Source organism: Malaclemys terrapin, chromosome 14 (assembly GCF_027887155.1).
Source record: "Malaclemys terrapin pileata isolate rMalTer1 chromosome 14, rMalTer1.hap1, whole genome shotgun sequence".
Classification (NCBI taxonomy): Eukaryota; Metazoa; Chordata; order Testudines; family Emydidae; genus Malaclemys; species Malaclemys terrapin.
This window is the reverse complement of record NC_071518.1, coordinates 3,331,602-3,354,394: the sequence shown is the minus strand read 5'-3', so window position 1 is coordinate 3,354,394 and position 22,793 is coordinate 3,331,602. Positions and strand designations below refer to the sequence as shown.

Here is a 22,793-nt window from a genome sequence, read left to right as displayed (position 1 = left end):
TGAAACAAGCTCTGAACAAAGGACTGTTCCAAGCTGTGATGTTTGTACTCCAGAGACTTGATTGGTTTAAATCAGCAGGAATCCCATCAAGCCTGAACTAAGAACTTTGCAATTGTGGTATGTACTTGATTCCATTTTAATCAATTTTAACTCATCTATATTTCTTTCTTTTTATGAATAAACCTTTAGATTCTAAAGGATTGGCAACAGCGTAATTTGTGGGTAAGAGCTAACTGGTATATTGACCTGGGTCTGGGGGTTGGTCCTTTGGGATCGGGAGAACCCTTTTTCTTTTACTGGGGTATCGGTCTTCATAATCATTCATCCCCATAAGGGGTAGTGCTGGTGGTGATACGTACAGGGAAACTGGAGTGTCTGAGGAAATTGCTTGTATGACTTCTGGTTAGCCAGTGGGGTAAAACCGAAGTCCTCTCTTTTGGCTGGCTGGCTGTGCCTTAGTAGTGAAGGACCCCCAGCCTTGGGCTGAGACTGCCCTGCTCTAAGTAATTTGTCCTGAATTGGTACTCTCAGTGTTCCGCCAGAGGCCGCTTTGTTACATACATGTCTTGTAAAGAAAGCCTATCCCATCTGAAAGATTTACATAGCATACAGTACACCCCTAGGTCTCTTCACCAGACATCCAAAGATTTCTGAAAGGCTAAATACAAGTTTATATTCTCTGTAGAGCAATGCAAGAGGCACAGATTGGAAATCAATTGACTGCTCTTCACAGACAAGAAAGCTTTTGACAAGCAATGTATATGTATTTACATTGATTCAATCAACTCCATTTGCTTATTGTTTCAGGCTCTACAATACTCACACACTGATCCTGCTGTTCAAGTCTTGGGGCACCAATGTTAAGTTGGATCCGAGAATTGAAAATGAAGCTGCATCCTTCATTATTGCTGCGTCCCAGGACAGTCGTCAGTCTCTCAGAGATCAGTGCAATCTGGGCTGGCACAGCTGCGGGAAAGAGCAGCGTGAGAAGAAGAAAACAAGAGTGAGCAAGTGTGAAGATAGGAAAGGAGCTGGAATCAAGAGAACACACCCATTTCCAAGGCTGATGGATGTCCATTTTTAATGTAAGGGGGAGAGGAAGGAGTGTATGCCTCATTCACTGCCTTTAAAATTCACACCAAAAACTCTAAAATCCTGAAAAGCGGCAAAAGAGATTTGCCCTCCTGATGTGCTCAAAATGCAGAATAAATTACATCTTTTGGCTTGGAAACACCCAAAATGGCTGGCTAGAATGAAGGAGTGGATGAAACTCCAGCTCAGACCAATATGTTACATGTTACTGCCTTGCAGTGCATCTCCTTGGTATCACTCCAGGAGTTTCAAACCTCAAGTATATGGAAATGATTAAGACCCAGAATATTCCCTGCTGAGGGATAGGGAAAGATAAGTCACTTATCTAAAGGCCTTGGTCACAAAAGTAGAGATCTTCCCATCCTCTTCAAAACAAACTCAAATGTTCCTGCCAACCTGCTTGTAGAGTGCTGGGCATATTTACATCTTTAGGAATAAATTACTATGATGTTTAGGGTGGGAAATACAGAATCCCAAATTTTTAAACAACCAGAAAACTTATGTACTGTCTCCAAATCACTATGTTTTATTTTATTTATTATGTTTCAGCAAGTGCATCTTCTTTCATTTGCTAGGATGATGGATTTCCCCATACATAAAAACTTGACCAATGCATCCATCCTGACTGCCATTTAGAATTGTTTTCATAAAATGTATTTCATAGTTTAAGGTATCTCAAAGCACTTTAGATAGTAGCCCAACGGTAGTAACTGTGCAGGCAATGGAGCATCCACTAGGCATTCTATGATAGTTCAACACAGTGCTAAGTACATTAACTTACTTTATGGATCAGAAGAACATTAGTCAGGACACGATAATTATTAGTTATTTTTTTGAAAGAAATTAATGCGATCTTTAACTCCCATCAGAGACTTATGACAAGAACCATATTTCATCTTCCATCAGAGGAAGTGTATCCCAATGGCAGCTCCCTTGTCCCCAATACTGCACTAACAGCTTTTATGAGCACAAGTGCAGGAATGGGGGTGGCCCCCCAACCTTTTGACAGAGATGAATGAGTTGTCTAGGGATCTTTACTGACTTATTCTTTTAAGTTAAAAGAATAACTGTCAAACTAATTAGGTACTCAAAAAACAAAACAAAACAAAAATATCAGACCTGAAGAAATTATATGAATCAGAGGTTACAGTCCTCAACCACCTTTGGCATGAAGCCTAACACTGCTGTTTCTGCCAGTATTAGACACTTTCTTGTAGTGGCCTTGTATGAACTTTATTTTAAAGTAATTGCTACATGCCTCCCTACATACCTTCATGTTTGCTTTGGTCTGTGATCAGCATTATCAGTTCATCCAGTTCAGCCTTCAGCTGTTCAACAGGCTCTTTGAGATGGTCAGTCTCTAATTCTATTGATCCATCTATATAAATAAGAGAGAGGCTCTACATTATTTCTGTCTGTATTAGAATACTAGAAATATAGGGCTGAAAGGGACCTCAAGAGGTTATCTAATCCATCCCTCAACACTGAGGCAGAGTCAAGTATACCTAGACCATCCCTGATAGATGTTTGTTCAATCTGTTCTTAAAAACCTCCAATGACAGGGAATCCCCAACCTCACTCAGTAACCTATATTCTAGTACTTAGTTTTTCCCAAATCTAACCAAAATTTCCCTTGCTGCTGATTAAGCCCCTTACTTCTTGTCCTACTTTTAGTGGGCATGAAGAACAGTTGATCGCAGTCCTCTTTATAACAGTCCTTAACATATCTGAAGCCTCATCAGGTCCTTTCAATCTTCTTTTCTTGAAACTAAACATACATACCCAGGTTTTTTAACCTTTCCTCATAGGTCAGGTTTTCTAAACCTTTTATCATTTGTGTTGCTCTCCTCCGCACACTCTCCAGTTTGTCCACGTCTCTGAAAGCGTGGCATCCAAAACTGGACACAGTACTCCCGTGAGGCCTCACCGGAGTCGAGAGAGAGGAACAACCACTTTAAATACACAAAACCTAAAGCACTGATTCACTGATCTCTACTTAGGGTTAACGTGAAAGCAGAATTCACTTTGGGATATAAAATAGTATACAAAGAACATGGATCTGCCACAATGCACAGAATCATTTTTATCCTCAAAATCATTTACTCCTGGGGGAATTCCGCACTACTGCGCGCACATAATCAGCCACGCATATTTTTAATTTTTTTGTGCAGAAAAAAAGCTTCTGCTGAAAAGTTGCTGCCGTTCTGCCTTTTGCCCAACAGAGGCACTAGAGCACTGTGGCACTAAAGCACAGCTGCCACTCCCAGCGAGCTAGGGAAGAGAGAAAGCCTGCCTTCTTCACAGCGCCAGCCGGGTCAGGTCAGGAGACAGGGGCTATGGGGAGACAGACAACATGGGGTTGCTTGGGGGGGGGGGGGGGGGGGGCAGGAGCTCATAAGGGCTAGTGGGGGAGGACAGACTAGGGCAGGGGCTGAATGGGATTGGAGGGAGAGGGCCATATGGCGATGGGGAGGGGGTGCAGAGCTACCGGGGGAAGGAGGTGGCTGAGTGGGGGCACAGACACACCTGGGGACAGGGGGAGGGGGTGCAGGGCCACTTGGGACTGGAGGAGTGGGTGTCTGAGTGGGGGTGGAGGGACATGTGCCTGACTGAATGGGAAAGGCTAGGGTTATCTAGGGTCTGCATGGGGGAAGCTCCTTAACAGTCCTTCCAGAACCCCCCCCCCCCCCCCAAAAAAAAAACCCTTTCCATACTTTTCCCACCCACACCCAACAACTGCCCAAGTTCACACCCAGGCTCCTTCCTAGCAATTATTTCCCTCTTCCTCAGCTCCTCCATCACCACTGACTCCCCCCGGCCTTGCACTGCTTCTGGGGGGTGCGGGAAATATGGTTCTGTATTGTTGTTTAAATGAATTATTACTCAGAGTTCTGTATTAATGTGCCTAGTAAGGAATCTATTTGTCAAAAAACATTTTCTGAATCTTTGTCATCTGTATTGTTACATACTTCCTGACAGCTATTTTGAAATAAATGACCAAAAATAATTGAAACTGGTGTGATTATATTGTCTTATTTTGACAAATAAAAGACACAGAGTTTTCCAGAATTTTTAATGTTTTGTTGCAGAATTCCCTCAGGAGTAAATCATTGTACCTTTTGACTAGTCAGTTATGAATTTATATCTAGTTCAGGAAGGAATTTAACTTTCAGAACCAAGAAATGAAGAAATCTTACTTCATATTTTCCTTACTATTCTCCTTTGCTTCCAGCCTCCAGAAATTCTCATAAGCAAACTATAAGATAGGTACACAACTGGTTGAAAGACTGTACTCAAAGAGCAGTTACAATGGCTGTCTCTCAGACAGGGAGGATATAGCCAATGTGGTCCCACAGGAGTCAATCCTGGGTCCAGTACTATTCATATATTCATTAATAACTTGGATAGTGGAGTGGAGAATATGATTATAAAAGTTGCTGATGACACCAAGATGCAGAGGGGTTGCAAGCTCTTTCGAGGACAGGTTTAGAATTCAAAAGAATTGGCGAATTGATCTGAAATCAGCAAGATGAAATTCAATAAAGACAAGTGCAAAGTATAACACTACACTACAACTAGGAAGAAAAAAAAAAATCAAATGCACTACTACAAAATGGGGAATAACTGAGTAGGTGGTCCCTACTGTTGAAGAGGATCTGGAGGCTAACTTCATCCTGGGGTATAGTAACAGTGTCATATGTAAGACACAGGAGGTAATGGTCCTGCTCTACTCAGCATTGGTGAGACCTCAGCTGGAATAGTATGTCCAATTCTGGGCACTGCACTTGAGGAAAGATGTGCACAAACTGGTAAAAGTTTTAGATAACTTGATGGATGAGGAAAGGTTAAAAAAACTGACAAGTTTAGTCTTAAGAAAAGACAACTGCGGGGGGGAGGGGGAGACGCACCTGAGACCAGTCTTCAACTATGTTAAGGGCTTTTATAAAGAACAGTGAAGGATTGTTCTCCATGTCCACTGAAGGTATAACAAGAAGTAATGGCTTGAATTGGAAACAAGGGAGATTTAGGTTAGCTATTAGGAAACAAATTTCTAACTATAAGGATTGTTAAATTCTGGAATAAGCTTCTAAGGAAGGGTGTGGTATCCCCATCATTGAAGTTTTTTAAGAACTGGTTGGACAAACACCTGTCAGGGATGCTCTAGGTTTACTTATTTCTAATCGGTGCAGGGAGCTGGACTTGATGACTTCTCAAGGTCCCTTCCAGCCCTTCATTTCTGTGATTCTATGAAGTGTCTGTTCTCCCAGCAAGGCTGGGAAAACATTCCAGAAATACAAAGTTAAATGCTAAAGTTTTAAGTACTAAGTAATCAGATTCTCCTCAAACAAGAAAGCAAGAACTCTATAGAAATCTCCAGATGGGTACATTGGGTTTATTTTGTTTGAATCGCAAAAGAAGGTAAGTTCCCACTTGTCACCACAGAGACGCTGCCACCAGCAACATTCCAGCCCCCCTTGAGCGCTGCTTTACCGCGTTATATCAGAATTCGCATTATATCGGGGTAGAGGTGTATTAGGGATAACAAGGCTGGTGCATGATCATTTTCCTTTGAGGAAATGACAGTCTATGAGTTTGTACTGTTCAGAAGGGTACTGAGCAGTACAAGACACATTTCTGGGGGACAAGGCTGGGACTGGGAATTTGAGGGTGTTACCTGTATGTAATTCATGAGTGACTGCTCAGAGTTCTCATGTATTTAGCTGGGAGTGAATTTGCATCTGAAGGCTATGTAAACAGGCCAGGAGTGGATGTTCTGACAGCAAAGCAGCGTAAGAGGCACCCCAGGCTAGAAAGTTAAGGGACAGCTGTTCAACAGTCCAGATTGAACCCTGGATAATGTTACATGCACCAAGGAGGAGTTAGGCCCTATTGAATCAGCTCTACTAGGCTGAGCCACTAGAGGTCATTATCAACTCAAATGATTCTTTATAAGCTTTTTATTTTCATTACAGAGACCTGCACAGCTGTCACCACTTAGTACTTCTGCATCTCCTGGAAACCAGGAGGACACTGAGCAGCCAGACTCCACTGAATATCAGATAATTAACAGCATCTGTGTCTTCATGTTAAGCAAAAGGGGTTGAAACATCCCTATATACCTGCTGTTTCTTTGTGAGACTTTTTTCATGTTTAAAGTGGCTTTAGCAGGAGTCATTTTCTGTGTACGAACTTTTGAGCACACTTGTTAAACAGGAATATTTTACATTAGCTAGTCTGATCTGCATTACTTCAAAATCATGAAGTAAACTTTCTTGCATTTGAAGATATTGCCAATTTGAAAATGTTAGTGTTTTGAAAATCTATTTGCTAACAGAGAATACATAAAAGCCCATTCAAAAAATCTACAATAGCACCAACATGTTGGCTGTGGTGGGATCTTAAATTAAATCCACCTCAAACAGGTGTGGATTGGCAACTGCAATTGTTACATTTTCAGATCTATTTCTCACTCCCTCCCACATCCCCTCTCCTTGAGCATGCACTTTATCCTGTCCTTTGAAAGGCAGGACCACAACAAAGCCTGGATGCAGAAGACCAGGGCTTAGGTTCTCACTCTTCAGTCTAGTGGGGACTATGTTACTCAGGGCTGAGAGCACTTAGTCTCTGAAGAAGAAGAGATGAAGACACTAGGGTAATGACGGTTTACAGAAGCACATACATGGCTTTGTAGAAGTCACATTCTCAATCACAGCAAGTGCTCATATATAGAGTTAGCAAGGAATTAAAAATGGTGGCAAGAGTAAGGAGGTAAAGAAATCCAATAAAGTATCTCTACCTCAGTTCCTTAACCTTAATTCCTGCTCCTGTACAGAACATGGGTCTTGCCTCCCCCCCCGGCACCCAAAGGGTAGCAGAAATCCAACTGCCTGCTTGCTAAATCTGACCTAGCAATTAGATGTAGTTTTGGAATTGCCATTGTAGCAACTGACTCCTTGTCTGCCACAAGTGTGCTGCATTCATTGTAGATGGTCCTATGCTCTCACATTCCAAGAGCCAATACCTGACTGAGTTTGGATCAACCCTATAGCAATAAAATTACCAAGCTCGGCCAAAAAGGCACTTAATATAGTTGCTTTCTTGAGGCTCCACAACTGCAGTCTATCACCACAAAGACAGCTGATAAAGTTTAATTTAGACGTGGGGAAAATTTCTCTTGATGACAGAAAATGATTTGCAGTAGAAGCTGTAACAATAGATATACCTCTCTGCAGACTCTTCCATTTGCAAAGTGACAGCCACCAGATTTTTAAACGTGATATCTAAATGACCACTTCTCTAAAGAGTAATATGTGCCATTGTGTTCTTGTTGTTCGTCCTTAGAGTTCGAAGATGACCATGACATCACTGATTGGTTTGGTTTCTGTGAACATGTGAGTGGCTGATCAGGCCAACTTGAGCTTTGAACTGTCTGTGGCACACTGAGCAAGAGATGCCATGATGGGTTACTTGATAACAGCGGACATGCTGCTGTTGAGAGATTTACCCTGCCGGCGCGTCTGCTCTGCCTCTGTGGTTCTCTTCTGCTCACAGATTGTAGAGCTCCAGTATGGATGAGACTTTTCCAGGTAGAATGATTATGAGCGAGACCTTCTCAAATATCTGGGTCAATGTCTAGTCTTTGAAACATTTCTGTTTGTCTCCCTGAGCATGCTTTCCCTCCTTTAACTCAAAGTAAAAGATCTTCTTTGGCAGTTGTTCATCTGACATTCTGGTGACATGGCTTGCCCATCTCATCTGCGATTTCATCAAGAGAATGGATGCTTGGAATACCTGCCCATATGAGAACCTCAGTATCTGCAACCTTGTCTTGCATCTTATCCTCATCAGTTTCCTCAGACAGCCCATGTGAAAGTGAGTCAGTTTCATAACATGGCGTTTGTACACGGTCCGCATTTTGCATGCATACATCATAGTTGGCAACACGATAGCTTTGTAGACTTCAGTTTTGTTTGTTGACTAATGCCTCTGCGCTCCCACACATTTTCATGTAGTCTGCCAAAGGCCAACACTTGCTTTAGCAATTCTGGCATTGGTTTCATCATTGATATGAATTGCACATGACAGCGTACTCCTGAGATAGGTGAACTCGTCCACTGCCTGGAGGGTTTAGCCATTCACTGTGATAGTAGCTCTATGTAAGGTTTTCCTGGCGCAGGCTGGTACATCATTTCTGTTTTCTTGAGGTTGATTGAGAGACCAAAATTATCACAAGCTGAAGAGAAACAGTTTATACTCCGCTGCATGAGAGACTCAGATTTGGCAGTCAGGGAACAGTCATTAGCAAACGGAAGATCACGAATTATCACTTCCTGTACCTTTGTCTTTATCTGTATCTGTAGGCAAATTTTAAATCTGAGGAGACATCAGTCCGGTATCTGTCACTGTCACAAAAGGCATCTGTAAACATAGCAGAAAACCTCATACTGAAGAGGACTGGGGTCAACACACAGCTCTTCTTGACTCCACTGATGACTGGGAATGGTTCAGATGACTCATCGTCATCCATAACACAAGGGACCATGCCATCATGGAATTGCTGAACCATTGTGATGAATTTTTCTGGGCAAATGAATTTTGCCATGATCTTCCAAAGGCCCTCCCAACTGATTATAGCAAATGCTTTTTTCAGGTCAATGAAAGTCATACAGGTTGGAGTTCTGTTCCTGGCATTTCTCCTGAAGTTGACGAGCTGCAAACACCATGTCTATGATCTTGCATCCTTTCCTGAAGCCACACGGTCTCTCAGGCAGGAGTCCTTATCCAATGTGTTGCACAAGGCAATTCCGCAGGTGCCCTAGACATTGTCTGCTTCACCTTAACCCTGGTCAGAATACTGTGGCTGATGGGGATCCTGCTACAGCGGTCGAAAAAAATCACACAAAAAGACAAAAAAAAAGAAAACGACAAAGGTGACACCACTCATCATCAGTGTTTGGAATGCGAACACATTAATGGACTGCACTACAGCAGACAGACCAGAGAGAACAGCTCTAGCTGGTAGAGAACTGGCCAGAAGTAACATCCAGATAGCATCCCTGAGTGAAACCCACCTAGCTAAAGAACAACTTACTGAAAAAGGAGCCAGTTATACCTTCTTCTGGAGTGGCTGTAGCAAAGAAGATGGACATGAAGTTGAGGTTGGGTTTGCCATCAAAATACAGCTAGTTCATAGAATATCAGGGTTGGAAGGGACCTCAGGAGGTCATCTAGTCCAACCCCCTGCTGAAAGCTTAGTTAACAAGCTTACGAATTTTCCAAAGGGTGTGAATGCTAGAGTCATGCTAATGAGACTCCCACTGTTCGGCAAAAGATGTGCAACTATCATCAGCGCCTATGTAACCACCATGACCGACCCAGATTTGATCAAGGATAAATTTTACGAAGACCTGGGGTCACTTATTGAAGAAGTGCCAAAGGCAGACAAGCTCAACATTCTTGGTGACTTCAGTGCTAGAGTTGGCGCAGATTATCAGGCATGGCCAGGTATCATTGGGGAAAAAACGGCCTTTGGAAATCAACAGCAACGGGCTCCTCTTACTGAGGAAATGTGCTGAACATGACTTCATCACCAACAGTCTTCTACCTGTCAAACTGTGACAAGATGTTTTGGATTCATCTGCGCTTCAAGCACTAGTATCATATTAACTAGGTCTAGGTTGGATATTAGGAAACACTTTCACTAGGAGGGTGGTGAAGCACTATAATGGGTTACCTAGGGAGGTGGTGGTGGAATTTCCATCCTTAGAGGTTTTTAAGGCCCGGCTTGACAAAGCCCTGGCTGGGATGATTTATTTGGGGATTAGTCCTGCTTTGAGCAGAGGATTGGACTATCTGACCTCCTGAGGTCCCTTCCAACCCTGATATTCTATGATTCTATGTCATCATCAGGAGACGAGACAGACAGGATGTTAGAGTGACAAAGGCCATGAGAAGTGCAGAATGCTGGACTGATCAAAGGCTTATAGTCTCCAAGCTGAATATCCAGATACTTCCTAGTGGAAGACCATGAGGTAAAAAAAGCACCCGAAAAGCTTAATGTCTCCAAATTAAAACAGGAGAATGTGAAACAGGCTTTTGCTGAAGAACTGTGCAACTTGTAAGAATTGATGCAAACTAACATCAAGGAAAATTGGGCATTGGGTACTCAGCTGCATCAAATACCCACGGTTCCATCACACGTAAACATCAACATTGGTTTAATGAAAACAATACTGACAAAGGGAGACTATTGAACGAGAAATATTGGCTCCATAAGGCCTGTTTAGGAGACAGCACTTCAACATTTAAGAAGGCAGTCTTCAATGACTGCAAGAGGATTGTCCAATGCAAACTTAGAGAGATGCAAAACTGATGGCTGAGCAGGCAGGCAGGCGAGAGTCAATCTTATGCAGACAGCAATGGTATGAAGAATTTCTATGATGCTCTAGGGACAATCTATGGGCCATGGTCATCAGGAACATTTCCAATACTGAGTGCCGATGGCACCACACTGCTCATTGACAAAGAAAAGATACAGCAAAGGTGGGCCGAACAGTTTAACAACATATCAAGCATCTATTAGCAAGGAGGCAATTGATCAACTGCCCCAGATTGATATTAACATCTCTCTTGCTGATCCCCCAACACTCACTGACACTGCAAAAATGATGGACCTGCTGCCAAATGGTAAAGCACCTGGAGCAGATGCTATACCAGAAGTCTATAAGCCAGAGGCTTGCACATGGCTCTGAAACTGACTGAATTTTTCCAGTCAATGTGGACTCAAGGAACTATACCCCAGGAGTACAAGGCTGCATCCATCGTCCACTTGTACAAACAGAAAGGTAACAGACAATCCTGCAACAACTACTATCAGGGCATCACTTTGTTGCCAATAGCCAGCAAAATTCTCACCAGAATTATGTGTACACACCTGACTACTACAGAAACTGGGGAGGAGGAAATCCAGAGGCCAATAAAGTCTTAAAGAAAAGCAAAGATCACTCTTATTTTTCTACACATTTTTATTGCACGCATCACCCTGGATGGTAGGTATCCAAGCAAATATATTTAATACAAACACCACCCTAATAAAATTCAGAATCAAACGACAATATATTTTGTTTTATGTATTAATAAAACACAAATCACTGTTGTCTATATATAGGGAAAGAATCTGATTTGTAATGCTTGGAAAAATTCCCCATCTAAAAGGGCGTCAGTGAAAACAGATATTTAATCTTGGTTCATTTCTCTAACAAACTAATGCTTAAGTAAATACAGATATTTCTCACCTTGTAACAGTTTCTCTTTCAAAGAATGACAGGCTTGGATATATCTGGAGTACAAGTTTGGTGGAATTTTGTCAGCTCTGCAGCAAGAAAATTTTTTTTTCTATTTACATCATTTAACCTCAGAGTTCAGACTAATTAAAATAAGTGCATAACTAAAGCAGACACTGCACTTGACAACATTTTTATGATACCACCTGTTATAAAGCCAAGATAGTTGCACACTAGAGATTAGCAGTATTATACAATATGTGGGGGCAAGAGTGCACAAAAGGGAGTGCAGTTATGGGACAGAGTATGCACTCATCTCAAGTGCAGGGCGAGACTGAAATCAAAGGCTGTATGACCTCCAAACACCTGATAGGCAGGTATACAATACTAAATGTTCATTACAGCATTAATAGAAGGATTAGATCAATTAAATCAGTTTAAGTTGTAACATGCAGATAGTAGCTTGTCTACACAGTGGGGTAATATGCTCTATGGGGGTGTGATTTCTAAAGGGTACTAACGTGCTTTAATTGGTCCGTGTAGACCCTGCAGGTGTACACTAAGCGTTCCCTAGTGCACTTTAACGTAGTCCCGTTTCAGACAGCACTACATTAAAGAATGCCAGCAGAGTCCATAAGGACCAATTAATGATCAATATATTAGTGCACTTTAGAAATCACACCCACATACAGCGCATTATCTCACCATATAGACAAGCCCTAAGTCTTAGGGTACGTCTATACTTACCTCTGGGTTCGACGGTAAGCAAATCGATCTTCTGGGATCGATTTATTGCGTCTTGTCTAGACGCGATAAATCGATCCCAGAAGTGCTCGCCGTCGACGCCGGTACTCCTGCTCCGCGAGAGGAGTATGCGGAGTCGATGGGGGAGCCTGCCTGCCGCGTGTGGACCCGCGGTAAGTACCTTGTAGTTCGAACTAAGGTACTTCGACTTCAGCTACATTATTCACGTAGCTGAAGTTGCGTATCTTAATTCGAACTGGGGGGTTAGTGTGGACCAGCCCTTAGATATAGTTTGGAATTAAGAGACACGATTGAGGCATTCATACAGAAATGTTTGTTTTAAAGTCAGCTACAGAAAAGTTACTAGTTTTGAAACAAGTTTATTCCGACTGGGCAAGGAAATGTCAAGCAATCAATCTTCAGGAATGATCGAGTCCTTAACATGGGCTATGTCCTCCTTAGACACTATCCTGACAAACCATAAAATCAGATCTTGAAGTATTGCCATTGCAGTAAACCCATCCCCAGCAGCAAGGCACTCTACCTGCCCACTGAATCCAGGTGTCTCGGGGGTGAGAAATCCTACCCGGGAGGTTAGCTAGTAGGTACCATTTTGCAAACAAGGTATCACAGCGCACGAACCTCAGATAACCTGATTCTGTAGTCAAACGTTCCCAACACATAGTCCAGAAAATCAGAAACTCCCTTTGCCTCATGTGCTTTATTTTCATACCTCTTTAAGGAGTCTATAAAAACGATGCGCGAGTCTGGAATCTCAGGGAGCTGTAACAAAAAGCAGCCCAATCAGAAATGCATTTACTACCCACAAACATGTTTCCAAATGAAAGGATAAGGAAAATACTAACCACACGTGGCATGAGTAAAGCAGGAATAAAGTGGGAAACATAATAGGGTCTTCTGAAAATACTAAAACAGAAGGTGAAAAAGATTAGCAACTAAATACAGAGGGCAATTTTGTTAATATCTTAGGAGTGATTTCTGCTTGCTACACAAATAAGAATATTTGAGTATAGTTGCTTCAGTTAAAAACCGAAACAAATTTTATTAACCATAAAAACTCAGCAATTTAAAATGGAGAAATACCATACCCGTGTTAACTATTCTTAGTGTGGGGTTTCCTTCCTATTATTAGCTTCTCAGAGGAGAGAGTCCAAATTCCCAGTTAGTATTCATAGCACGAAAAACTGGGTTTTCACACAGTACATTCTTATAGACATTGGTTTTTTAATTTTTAAACATCCTCAAAAGATGGCTTTTTAACAGACGCGGTGTCTTCCCTTCTGTGTGCATATGGCCTTTTTATCCTCTGAGAATCATCTGCACAAATAGCCTGAGCTTAGATGATTACTGCAGCACTGGATAAATTAACAAGATTTTCTTAAGTGCTTCTTTGCTTCCATCCTAAAATTTTATCTTATTTTTTCTTTGATGTGCTCTTGAAACAGAATCTTTTGAGAAACTTCTAGAAAGATACCAACCTGGCCTCCATCACACTTGTTGGGATCTTCCCTGTATTTTCAAATATCTGAATAGCCTTTTCAACATCTTCAAGTGCCTGGCTCTGGGGCTGGCTCATGTAGGTAACAAGAAGGGAACAATATAGTGAAGTCTTTAGCATAATGGAGTAAATCATTCTTGCCTTTTCTTGCTTAGTAACTGTGGTCTTATTTTTACAGCACAGAGACAAAGCGTGCAACTACATAACTGGAACAGGCTGGTATGGAGAGTAACAGTTCAAGTATACTGGTAAGGCTGCTCTATCTTCTGTGTTTCATGCACTTTGGTTTTGGGGATGGGGTTGAATTCAGTACTCATAACCTTTCACTTAATTGCATTGGCTAGAACTAAACAGAATGCAGGGTATGGCCATCTAGGTGTCCCTCAAGCAGGCTGCTAATCACATGAAGTTGCAACAACTTGTGGCAATCTCCCAATGTGCAAACATATCTAATGCAGATGAGGAGAGACAAGATGACCCTTTCACTAGGGACTTAAACAGAATTTGATCCTTCTAAGACAAACCAGCTGCTGCACCACTGACAATAGCCCTATTTCATGCACTTTAAAATAAATTCAGTTTCTTTACTTATTTCCACAATCCATCTGTATGTCCTATTTTGCATTGCCAACTAATCAAAATACAGAAACTATAGAATAAAGTGCGACTCCAAAGGATCAGGCCAAATATTCCCTTCTTGATTAGTATTATTCAAAATAGATCATAAACAGGACAGTATAAAACTGCAGTCTGTAGACAACTCGCTCCCCTGCATGGATTATTCCCCTTAAATGTGAGAGTCATGTAGATTCTACAGCAAACAGATGCTATACAAAATTAAAAATAATTATTATTTACTGAGCTGATCTATTGCAGAGTTTTTCATGTAGCCAAAAATGCAGTGTAATTTTGTACTGAGAAGTGTTACCACAGTAACAAAAATATAATTTACTGGAAGTCATCCTGGAAAATCCTCCAGTACCTGCACAACTTCCTTTGTTGAAGATAAATCCTCATAGAGCCCCATGTCTTCTATAGCAACCTGTAAGAGTCACAAGGAAAATGTCACAGAGCAGTTGATATTCTGATGGGAAAGGATTTTTCAGGTGGAGGAGAATGCTTTTCACCAACCTTGAGATCAGCCAATCGGGTTTTGGCCAGAGCAATATATTCCAAGAGAAAGGGACGGTATTTTGTTGGCACAAAAGGCGGATGCATTATATGGACCTAAAGAGTAAAATTCAAAGCAAGGTTTACTATTTGGACAGCATACAAAAGCCAGCTTCTGGTTCATCTCCTTACAGATTCCTGGGAGCTTTGAAGCTAGGCAATGATAAGGCACTGTTGCCTGCTTAAGAGCTCACAGAAAAGCCGGTTATATGGCAAAGGAAATCTTTCCACATACAAAATTGCTAGGAATTTTAATTTAGTCCCCTGAGGTATCTTTCTTCATTGTGTCAAGGCATTAAAAAGAACTCTCAGCTAGTTTATTTTATAGAGAAAACTTGGTCCTGCTTCTGAGGTACATATTGAAAGTTATAATAATAATCTGGTCCCGTCAAAGGCCATGTGACCTTAGTTTGATAAGCTGAAGCAGTTTGGAGTAGGCCCCTAACAACTCCACAAGAAAATGATCTCCATAAGATGCGTCTCACCTTCAGATACTGGGGTGCTTCAAAGGGGACCAATTCTGACATGAACTCAAAGAGAAAGACCAAAGCCTTCTTACTGTTACCATGGTAACCACTGGCATTTCCAAAGGAAACCTGAAAGAGGGAACATGCGAAAATTGTCTTTCAGCCTTGAGAAAATTACTACCACTGCACCCTGCTACACTCAATATAGAAATCCCATCTACCCTATAAATCTGTTATCTGCCCAGATAGTGTTTCTGCAAAAAGATATTGAAAGGATATTATTTATAAAAAATCAGTCTCTACCAGAAAAATCTACCACAGTAAATATCAAAGTTCGGTTTAATGCTCTCTCATGAGGACATTTATAGGTAGTTAAATGAGGTAATATACTGAAGGATTTGCAACAGCAAATGCACAGGTTTCTACACAGGGTAAGTACAGCTTTGCTCTGATACACTTAAGCATTACAGGGATAATAAACCTATCTATTGAGATCACACAAAAAGAATCAGTTCATTTTTCAATAAATCCTTAATATTTCACCATCAAAAGCTTCAGGACATATTTTCAGACCTTTCAAGCCAATTTGCATGTACAAAAATGCATGGGAATTTGTATGTGTAAATTGCATACACATTTACAACTGTAAAAGCAAATGATCAATTATCCTAACTGATCAGCACATGCAATTACAAAAACTGCATACACATTTTTGGTAAATGGGAGTACCTTACACATGCATTTCTCTAGCCTACAACTTGTGTTAATGATGATTTCAATTATCACGATTGTAACAAATGTTGTGCAAGGAGAGAGATTTCTGACCAATAAATGGAGAAGCCAATGTGTAGTTAGGGAGGGAGGGAGGGAGGGAGGAAGGAAGGAAGGAAGGAAGGAAAGATCAGAGAAAGCTAGAATGACTAAAGAAGAATTTGTAAATACAAAGGCAATATTTAAGACTAATAATATATAGTATCACCAATATCAGGATCATCAATTGCTGCTCTATTTCTACACCAGGCTGACTGACTGAAATGAAGATTTTCTTGTTCAGGTTTATATCAACCCATTCTGTCTCCCTTGCACACAATTGCTCTTCAGTTAAGGAATAAGATTCCCAGGAATAAGAAGTCCTTATTTATTCTTACCTTAAACCATTCAGCATAAGGCATGAACACAGCAGGGCCCTCAAGGGCAGCCTGACGAGCTATCAAGAATGCAGTGATCATGTTTTCCATATCGTAATTCTCAAAGGCTTTTATCAGCAGACTGCTCAGAAGGTCTAGAAAAGGTATAACAATAGGCCAAAACCACTAAATATCTGTAGTAAAAACTTAATGGAATCTTGGCAACTGTGTTGGAATATTACTACAATAAATGTAGCCGATTATCTGTGATAAAAGACGTCTGGGAAACAGTGACAACTGGCAGCACATAATAGTACACTACAGATTCAAATTTGGGAGAGGCTTTGGGACTCTATCTTAACATCTTTTCATATATAATAAAAAGGCACTTTTGCTATTCAACAAACCCTTTAGACTCTACAGGGCTCCAAGCACTGCACAGAATACAGCAACTGAATGCACAATAGGAAACTCAGAAAAATGGAGTCTAATTACTAGTATCACATTGCAAGCGCACATGTGACGGCAGAAGTCAGACTCTACAACACCCTGCCAAGATGATTATCACATAACCAGTGCTAGCTGAATTTAAAATTTGAGAAATGGGAAAGTCATAGGATGTGGCACGTGCATCAAGGTGAAACTTGGAGTATTTGACTGGAAGAGCAGAGCTCCTGAATTGTTCATTACCTTATAAACACAGCAGACAATTATACAATGTCTGAAGCCATCTAAAAGCAGTGATTATAAATGGAATATTACAATGGTAATTATTGACGACTGTTCAGCATTTGGAAAGCAAGACACAGCAATGCACACAAGTTCCCTACCAAGTTTCTCAGCCCTCTGTACCTTTAACCAGCTGCTCTGCTTCAGTCTGGCAGACTACCAATGTAGAAAAGCAGGACAGCACGTGCTGCCAATTCACCTCATGAGTCTCCAGAATCTGCTGCAAATGACACATCAACTTCTCTGCACTGAATGCCACAAACAGCTGGAAGACAGGAACAGTGAATCACTTTAGCTATGAATTCTAACATTCACTAGAGTGAAATCCACCCCAGACTCTCTTCTCATAGGACACTCCAGACTTCATTAATAAGGCAATTCCCTTCTGCCTGATTTTCTGACAAAGCTACATGTCCAATACACCAGCTTCCCAGAGCCCTAGCCTTTTTTGACCCTATTCCTGCTACAACAAACAGCAAGACTCCCATTTTCTTCAGTGGGAGCAAGGTCAAGTCCTTTAACAAAATCAAACCACCCAAGTGCCCTGTGCCCACCACTTTATTTTTGTAGTTACTGTTATTGTTACATGCTGGAAAAATGAGTGCTTTTACTTCCATTCTCCCTCCTTTATCCATACATAGTTGTGCAAAATTAATCAGAATAAACAAAATCTTATGACAACATTTTCTTTCCACCACCCCGTTGCCTACCACTATTGGATGATCCAGATTTTGAGACTGAAATACACTGTTCTTGAGAAGTCCCATCTCAATCTAGAGTATATTAGCAGCATTTCAACAAGAAAAATCAGTACACAAACTGGAGTAAATATATTCTTAAACCAATTTTAATACATCAAGCAGGGAAAGTTTCAGAAATTGAAGATGTGCAAAAATATAAACAATATTCTCTTAGCAAATCTTGGGAGACAGACATACTTTGCGATACAAGGTAGTAAGCAGTGGGCAGGTTCTTGCAAAGCTCCACTCTCTCTGCATATGAATGGCATCAGATGCTGCATCCACAGGAAAGAAAACAAGTTTTATTACCACCAGTGGGGTTAGATAAGGAATAAAAACATGAAACCTCCCTGAAATCTGGCATCCAGATCTACTTCAGACAGTGATTCACAACCTTTCCTCACACTTTAACTGACAGCCTGCAATTAGTACTGTGGGGGAATAGACCTGGCTGACCCGCCTTTCACCAAACAAGACACCGGCGGAGACTGATCCTATAGGTCCACCCTACGGGCCACAAGCCCGAACCAGACTAGGAGTCGTGTTCTCTGCCGGTCTCAATCATGACCAGAGGAGGGAGGGGGGCCGAGAAGAGAAAGAATAACAGGCCCCAGCAGCAGCACTAATAAAATATAAGTTTGGCTGGCGAAATATAATAAACCGCTTGTGTGAAGAAAGTGATTCTAGTTAAATGCAGCTTCTCCTTTGGATGCTCTGTGCCCCCCCGAACTTCTAGCTAAATTCTAGCTAAATGCAAACTAACCAATCATGCTTCTTCTTTGGGTGTTCTGTGACACACACACACACACCCCGGGTGCACGATCGGTAACACCCCGGAAAAGTAATCTACACCCTGCCGAGAATATGCCTTAACTAGTGCCAAGTTCTGACCTTATCGGAAACCACCTAAAAGCCCTCCACCCAATACGCACCCAATTCGCGGAAAAATAATAAGGAAGGTGCCGGGAAAGGGAACAGACCCTAACTCTTTATTTTTCGTAAATGACGTGTAACTTGTAACGTGTTTGCGGTTTGTAAGAATAAAAGGAGCCTGTGAGCTCAGTTCGGGGGTGTAGTTTCTGACTACAACCCCCGACGTGTCGGTACGTATTGCAATAAACTGGCCTCAGGCTTGAGTCTGTGAACTAAAATCAATGCGTGGGGTGACTTTTTCCACAATAGTACTATGTGTAAACATCTCCCAATTCGCAGGCAAGCAGTGCCACACCACAGTTCAACAGGGCTATTTTCCACATGCTTTGCAGTCCAAATGTATTTCTTCCTGGACAAGTTATACTTTAGAGTAGGCACCAAAGACCAGCAGCCCTCCTGCCTTAAGATTTGATGCAAGCCAATAGAAAATAAACCACACAAATAAAAAAAAGTGACATCAAGCATCGGGGAGGACTGTATTGTATGCTTAGAAACCAAATCTTTCCTATAACTATCACATTACAGCCGAGGATTGACGCACTAGCTACAATATGAAGAGCTAGCCTTTCCTTCCTTGATTCCTACCTTTCAACAAAGGATTGTAGGTAAGAATCTCAGTCAGGGTGTGAATGAAGAACTGTTGCAAAGACTCTGGAAAGTTGGTGCTTTTGTACATTGTCACAGTGAGTATGTTCAGCCTACAAATGAAAACAACAAAAGAACTGTTCAAGAACAATAAATGGGAGCCATGATCCATGATGGATGGAGTACAGTTCATGACTTTTTCCCTTTACATTTGTTTTCACCAGTCAACTGCCAAAACAAAGAAAACATTGACAGACTTTTATAATACATACAAAAAGAGGTTACTGTGTATTCTGCTCAAACTATCAGCTTTACACAATAACACAGGACGGGACTGAAGACTGAAAGATGCACAGCAGGAATGCTAATTGGGAATAGGATCAAAGCAGGACTAAGGGTGTCTGGAAGCAGGAAGTTCAGGAGGAGATCTGAACTGATGGAAGCTGCAGGGGACAGGAAGATGAGAACTAGGGCAGGAATAACTGCCGGGAAAGTCACAGAATGCCATGTGGGGATACCATACAATTCAGGACTGATACCTATATTGCCAAAATATACTTTACTACACTTACATTTATTTTCTACAGATATCGTCTATGGTGTTTGCATATGTATATTTGATGAGGGAGGGGAATGCCAAAAATAAGTAGCCATACTTTTAAATTATTTGTAAACAGGTTAAAATATGCTCATTTCATAATTTTTTATGTCTATAGAAAACAGACCTGCAACAGTGGGAAAAACGCAAACAATATTCACAGGAGGAGATTTCTTACCAGCATTTCACAGCCTGTAATTTAGAAGAATCTTCCTGTTTTTCATTAGCAACAGCATCAAGTACCCCTGATTCCCCAAAATAAAAACACAAATAGTCAAAGAAAGAGAAAGAAAGAAAGATGGAAAGAACGGTGTCATTAAACAACATGGAGGAACTAATTAGAACAAGCAACATGTGCATCCTTTAAGGAGGTGACCCCTTTAGGGAAATGTGCCGCAGGAACCATTCATCTGTGCTTGGTTCTTATGAAAATTTCTCAAAGTAACACAAGGGTTTAAAAGCTACTAATACTAACCTTGAACCACTTTAAAAGGCTCCCCAGCATGCGCTAGAAACTAAACCATTTAAAGATGCACATAAATGAAAATTTAAATTTCCAAATCTTAGGGCCCTAGATTCTGAGGTTTGATGTGCTAGTGTAGATCCTTGCAGCTGTTTGGAGTCCCACTAAAGACAATAGGATTCTGCATAGAGGAAGGTAGTTTATGCTAGAAGATCATATATTCACTTATTCTTTAGTGGATGACTAATTCTCTTCACTATATTAAAGAGAAAGCAGAACGCAGCTTGTTAATTCAGCACTGTCCGTCCCAACTCTGGGGTTTTCCCATGTTATATCTACTAAGTAACACTCAAGTGAAGACTAGGCCTACTGCGTTAATTGTTGTCGAAGACAACAAAGTGCACTGGCAACTCACACCCAGTACTGTCTTGGCCCATCAAGGTACAGTTCTCATTGACCAGACAAAACGCTCATCTTTTACTCTAATGCAGCGGTTTTCAACCTGTGGTCTGCAGACCCCTGGACCCACCTCCATCTGAAATTTTCTAGGGGATCCACAAATGGAAAAAAAGATTGAAAACCACTGCTCTAGTGAATGTGGTAGAGAGAACAGCTTTTCTGTTTCTTGCTCCCTCACATCTTCGAAAGCCTCAAAATTACTGAAGGGAAAATCAATAAAATACTCGAGCTTTAAGGAAAGAGCCCTTTGATTAAGAGTGGGTTCTCTCTTGTGATCCACTTTTAAAAGGAAATGTACTGAGATGCAGGAGAGAGACAGATGCCCCAAACTTGTTCCTTATCTGCCAGACCCTGCTATTTTCTCCCTTCCTAAAGGGGAATAAATTAATGTTAAATAAAGGAGACTAGGGGAGGGGAGAGGAGAAAAACCACTGATCTTCAGACACAGGAGCTCACTATCACTGTATACCTAATATAAACCATAATGCTCCCACCGCTTCTCTCATGCAGACACTTCTCCCCCCGACCAAGGTCTTTGTTAAATCATTATGTTATTTTATATAAAATATCTACATCTGCTTTAAGGCAGTTGATTAGTTACTGAAGTGTAAAGAGCCCAGTAGTGTGTCAGATGTAAATTAAACAAGCTATATTTAAGAATTAGTATCAAGGCCCTTATTATTTTCCCTTTTGTGGAACACCCTGCAATTTATATACAGTTCTGGGCTGTATTGTATTCCACAGAGAAACCAGAGGAACCACTAGTCAACAGCATGACAGCCACATGTGAGGAGTAGGGCAATATACAAGACTATAAAGCATCAGTGGTAATGACTGGGTGCTCACCCTGCAGAGACAGAGCTGTGCGGACAGCACAGCAACAGGTGAGGAAGATCATCTGCTGCTGATCAGAAAAACTGTGACTTCTGTTTGGTCTTTTTTGCATTGTGATTTGTGATGAAAATCCAGGCATTACTATTCTTGCCCACTCAGCAATATCATCAGGACTGCCCAACACAAGATGGATACATGATTCATGGGAAGATTCAGGGAGACTAGCAATTTGAAGATTACACATGCAATTTAAATTACAAGGTCTCGTTCTTGGCTCATTGTTATTAACACATCACTATATAAAGATATTTAAATTTTACAAAAAGTTATTCTGCTAGTTAAAATTGCAGCGTTATGGTGTCACAATGACAGCACCAAGTCACTTGTATAAAACATGCAAATTCCAAGTTCTTAGTCAGGGAGAGCTAGTATAAAAGAACAAGGGGTTATCTGCAATGCAAGAGGAAGCTCATGGGGGAAGGTGCATCAGACTTATCTTAAATGACTAGCAATGTACATGATGCAACACAACAGAGGAAATCCATCACTGGTAAACAACTCCTTAATGCCCTTGGAAATCTCCCAGGAAAGAATGGAGGTATGTCTAGCAAAGTACAATCCTAGTAAATTGTACAAAGCCCCAAATTATAAATAATCAATACTTACATGTCAACATTTTTTGCAGTACAGCATAACAGATCTATTTAAAATTAACAAATTAAGACCATTTAGCATTTAAGAAGGCTGTAAGTATGTTCAGAGACAGTATATTGGCTCAAAAATTAAATTATCCTAAAATTCCTAATTTAAAGATTAACTGTTAAACAACTATTTGTAGTATAAATACAATATATAGGATTTCCCAGTTTTTTTCCTACTACTTCACAGTATTTCGCACTGCACACTAGAAAGGAAGCAGAGCAATCAAGCAAAATCTGTATGTAGAAAAGAAAATGGTGACCCTGAAAAGAGTTACGGTGACAATTCATCATCCCAAAACTAATCTTTACAAAAAGATATTGATTTTGAAAAAAAAGCCAGTTTCATAAA

General features: G+C 41.0%; 1 protein-coding gene across 3 annotated transcripts in view; it reads right to left on the bottom strand.

Moving 5' to 3' along the window:
• FANCA (FA complementation group A) overlaps positions 1-22,793 on the bottom strand; it is a 57,472-nt gene that overhangs the window by 22,127 nt on the left and 12,552 nt on the right. For all 3 annotated transcript variants that reach the window (XM_054049111.1, XM_054049114.1, XM_054049113.1), the window contains exons 9-23: positions 22,410-22,443; positions 20,166-20,232; positions 19,390-19,502; positions 18,070-18,146; positions 17,255-17,396; positions 16,424-16,557; positions 15,294-15,404; positions 14,770-14,865; positions 14,621-14,680; positions 13,619-13,707; positions 12,986-13,046; positions 12,853-12,902; positions 11,388-11,464; positions 2,363-2,470; positions 824-966 (exon numbers count right to left, since the gene is read on the bottom strand). In XM_054049111.1, the coding sequence (XP_053905086.1) occupies positions 824-966; positions 2,363-2,470; positions 11,388-11,464; positions 12,853-12,902; positions 12,986-13,046; positions 13,619-13,707; positions 14,621-14,680; positions 14,770-14,865; positions 15,294-15,404; positions 16,424-16,557; positions 17,255-17,396; positions 18,070-18,146; positions 19,390-19,502; positions 20,166-20,232; positions 22,410-22,443 (1,362 nt within the window). The remainder of the gene's footprint in view (positions 1-823; positions 967-2,362; positions 2,471-11,387; positions 11,465-12,852; positions 12,903-12,985; positions 13,047-13,618; positions 13,708-14,620; positions 14,681-14,769; positions 14,866-15,293; positions 15,405-16,423; positions 16,558-17,254; positions 17,397-18,069; positions 18,147-19,389; positions 19,503-20,165; positions 20,233-22,409; positions 22,444-22,793) is intronic.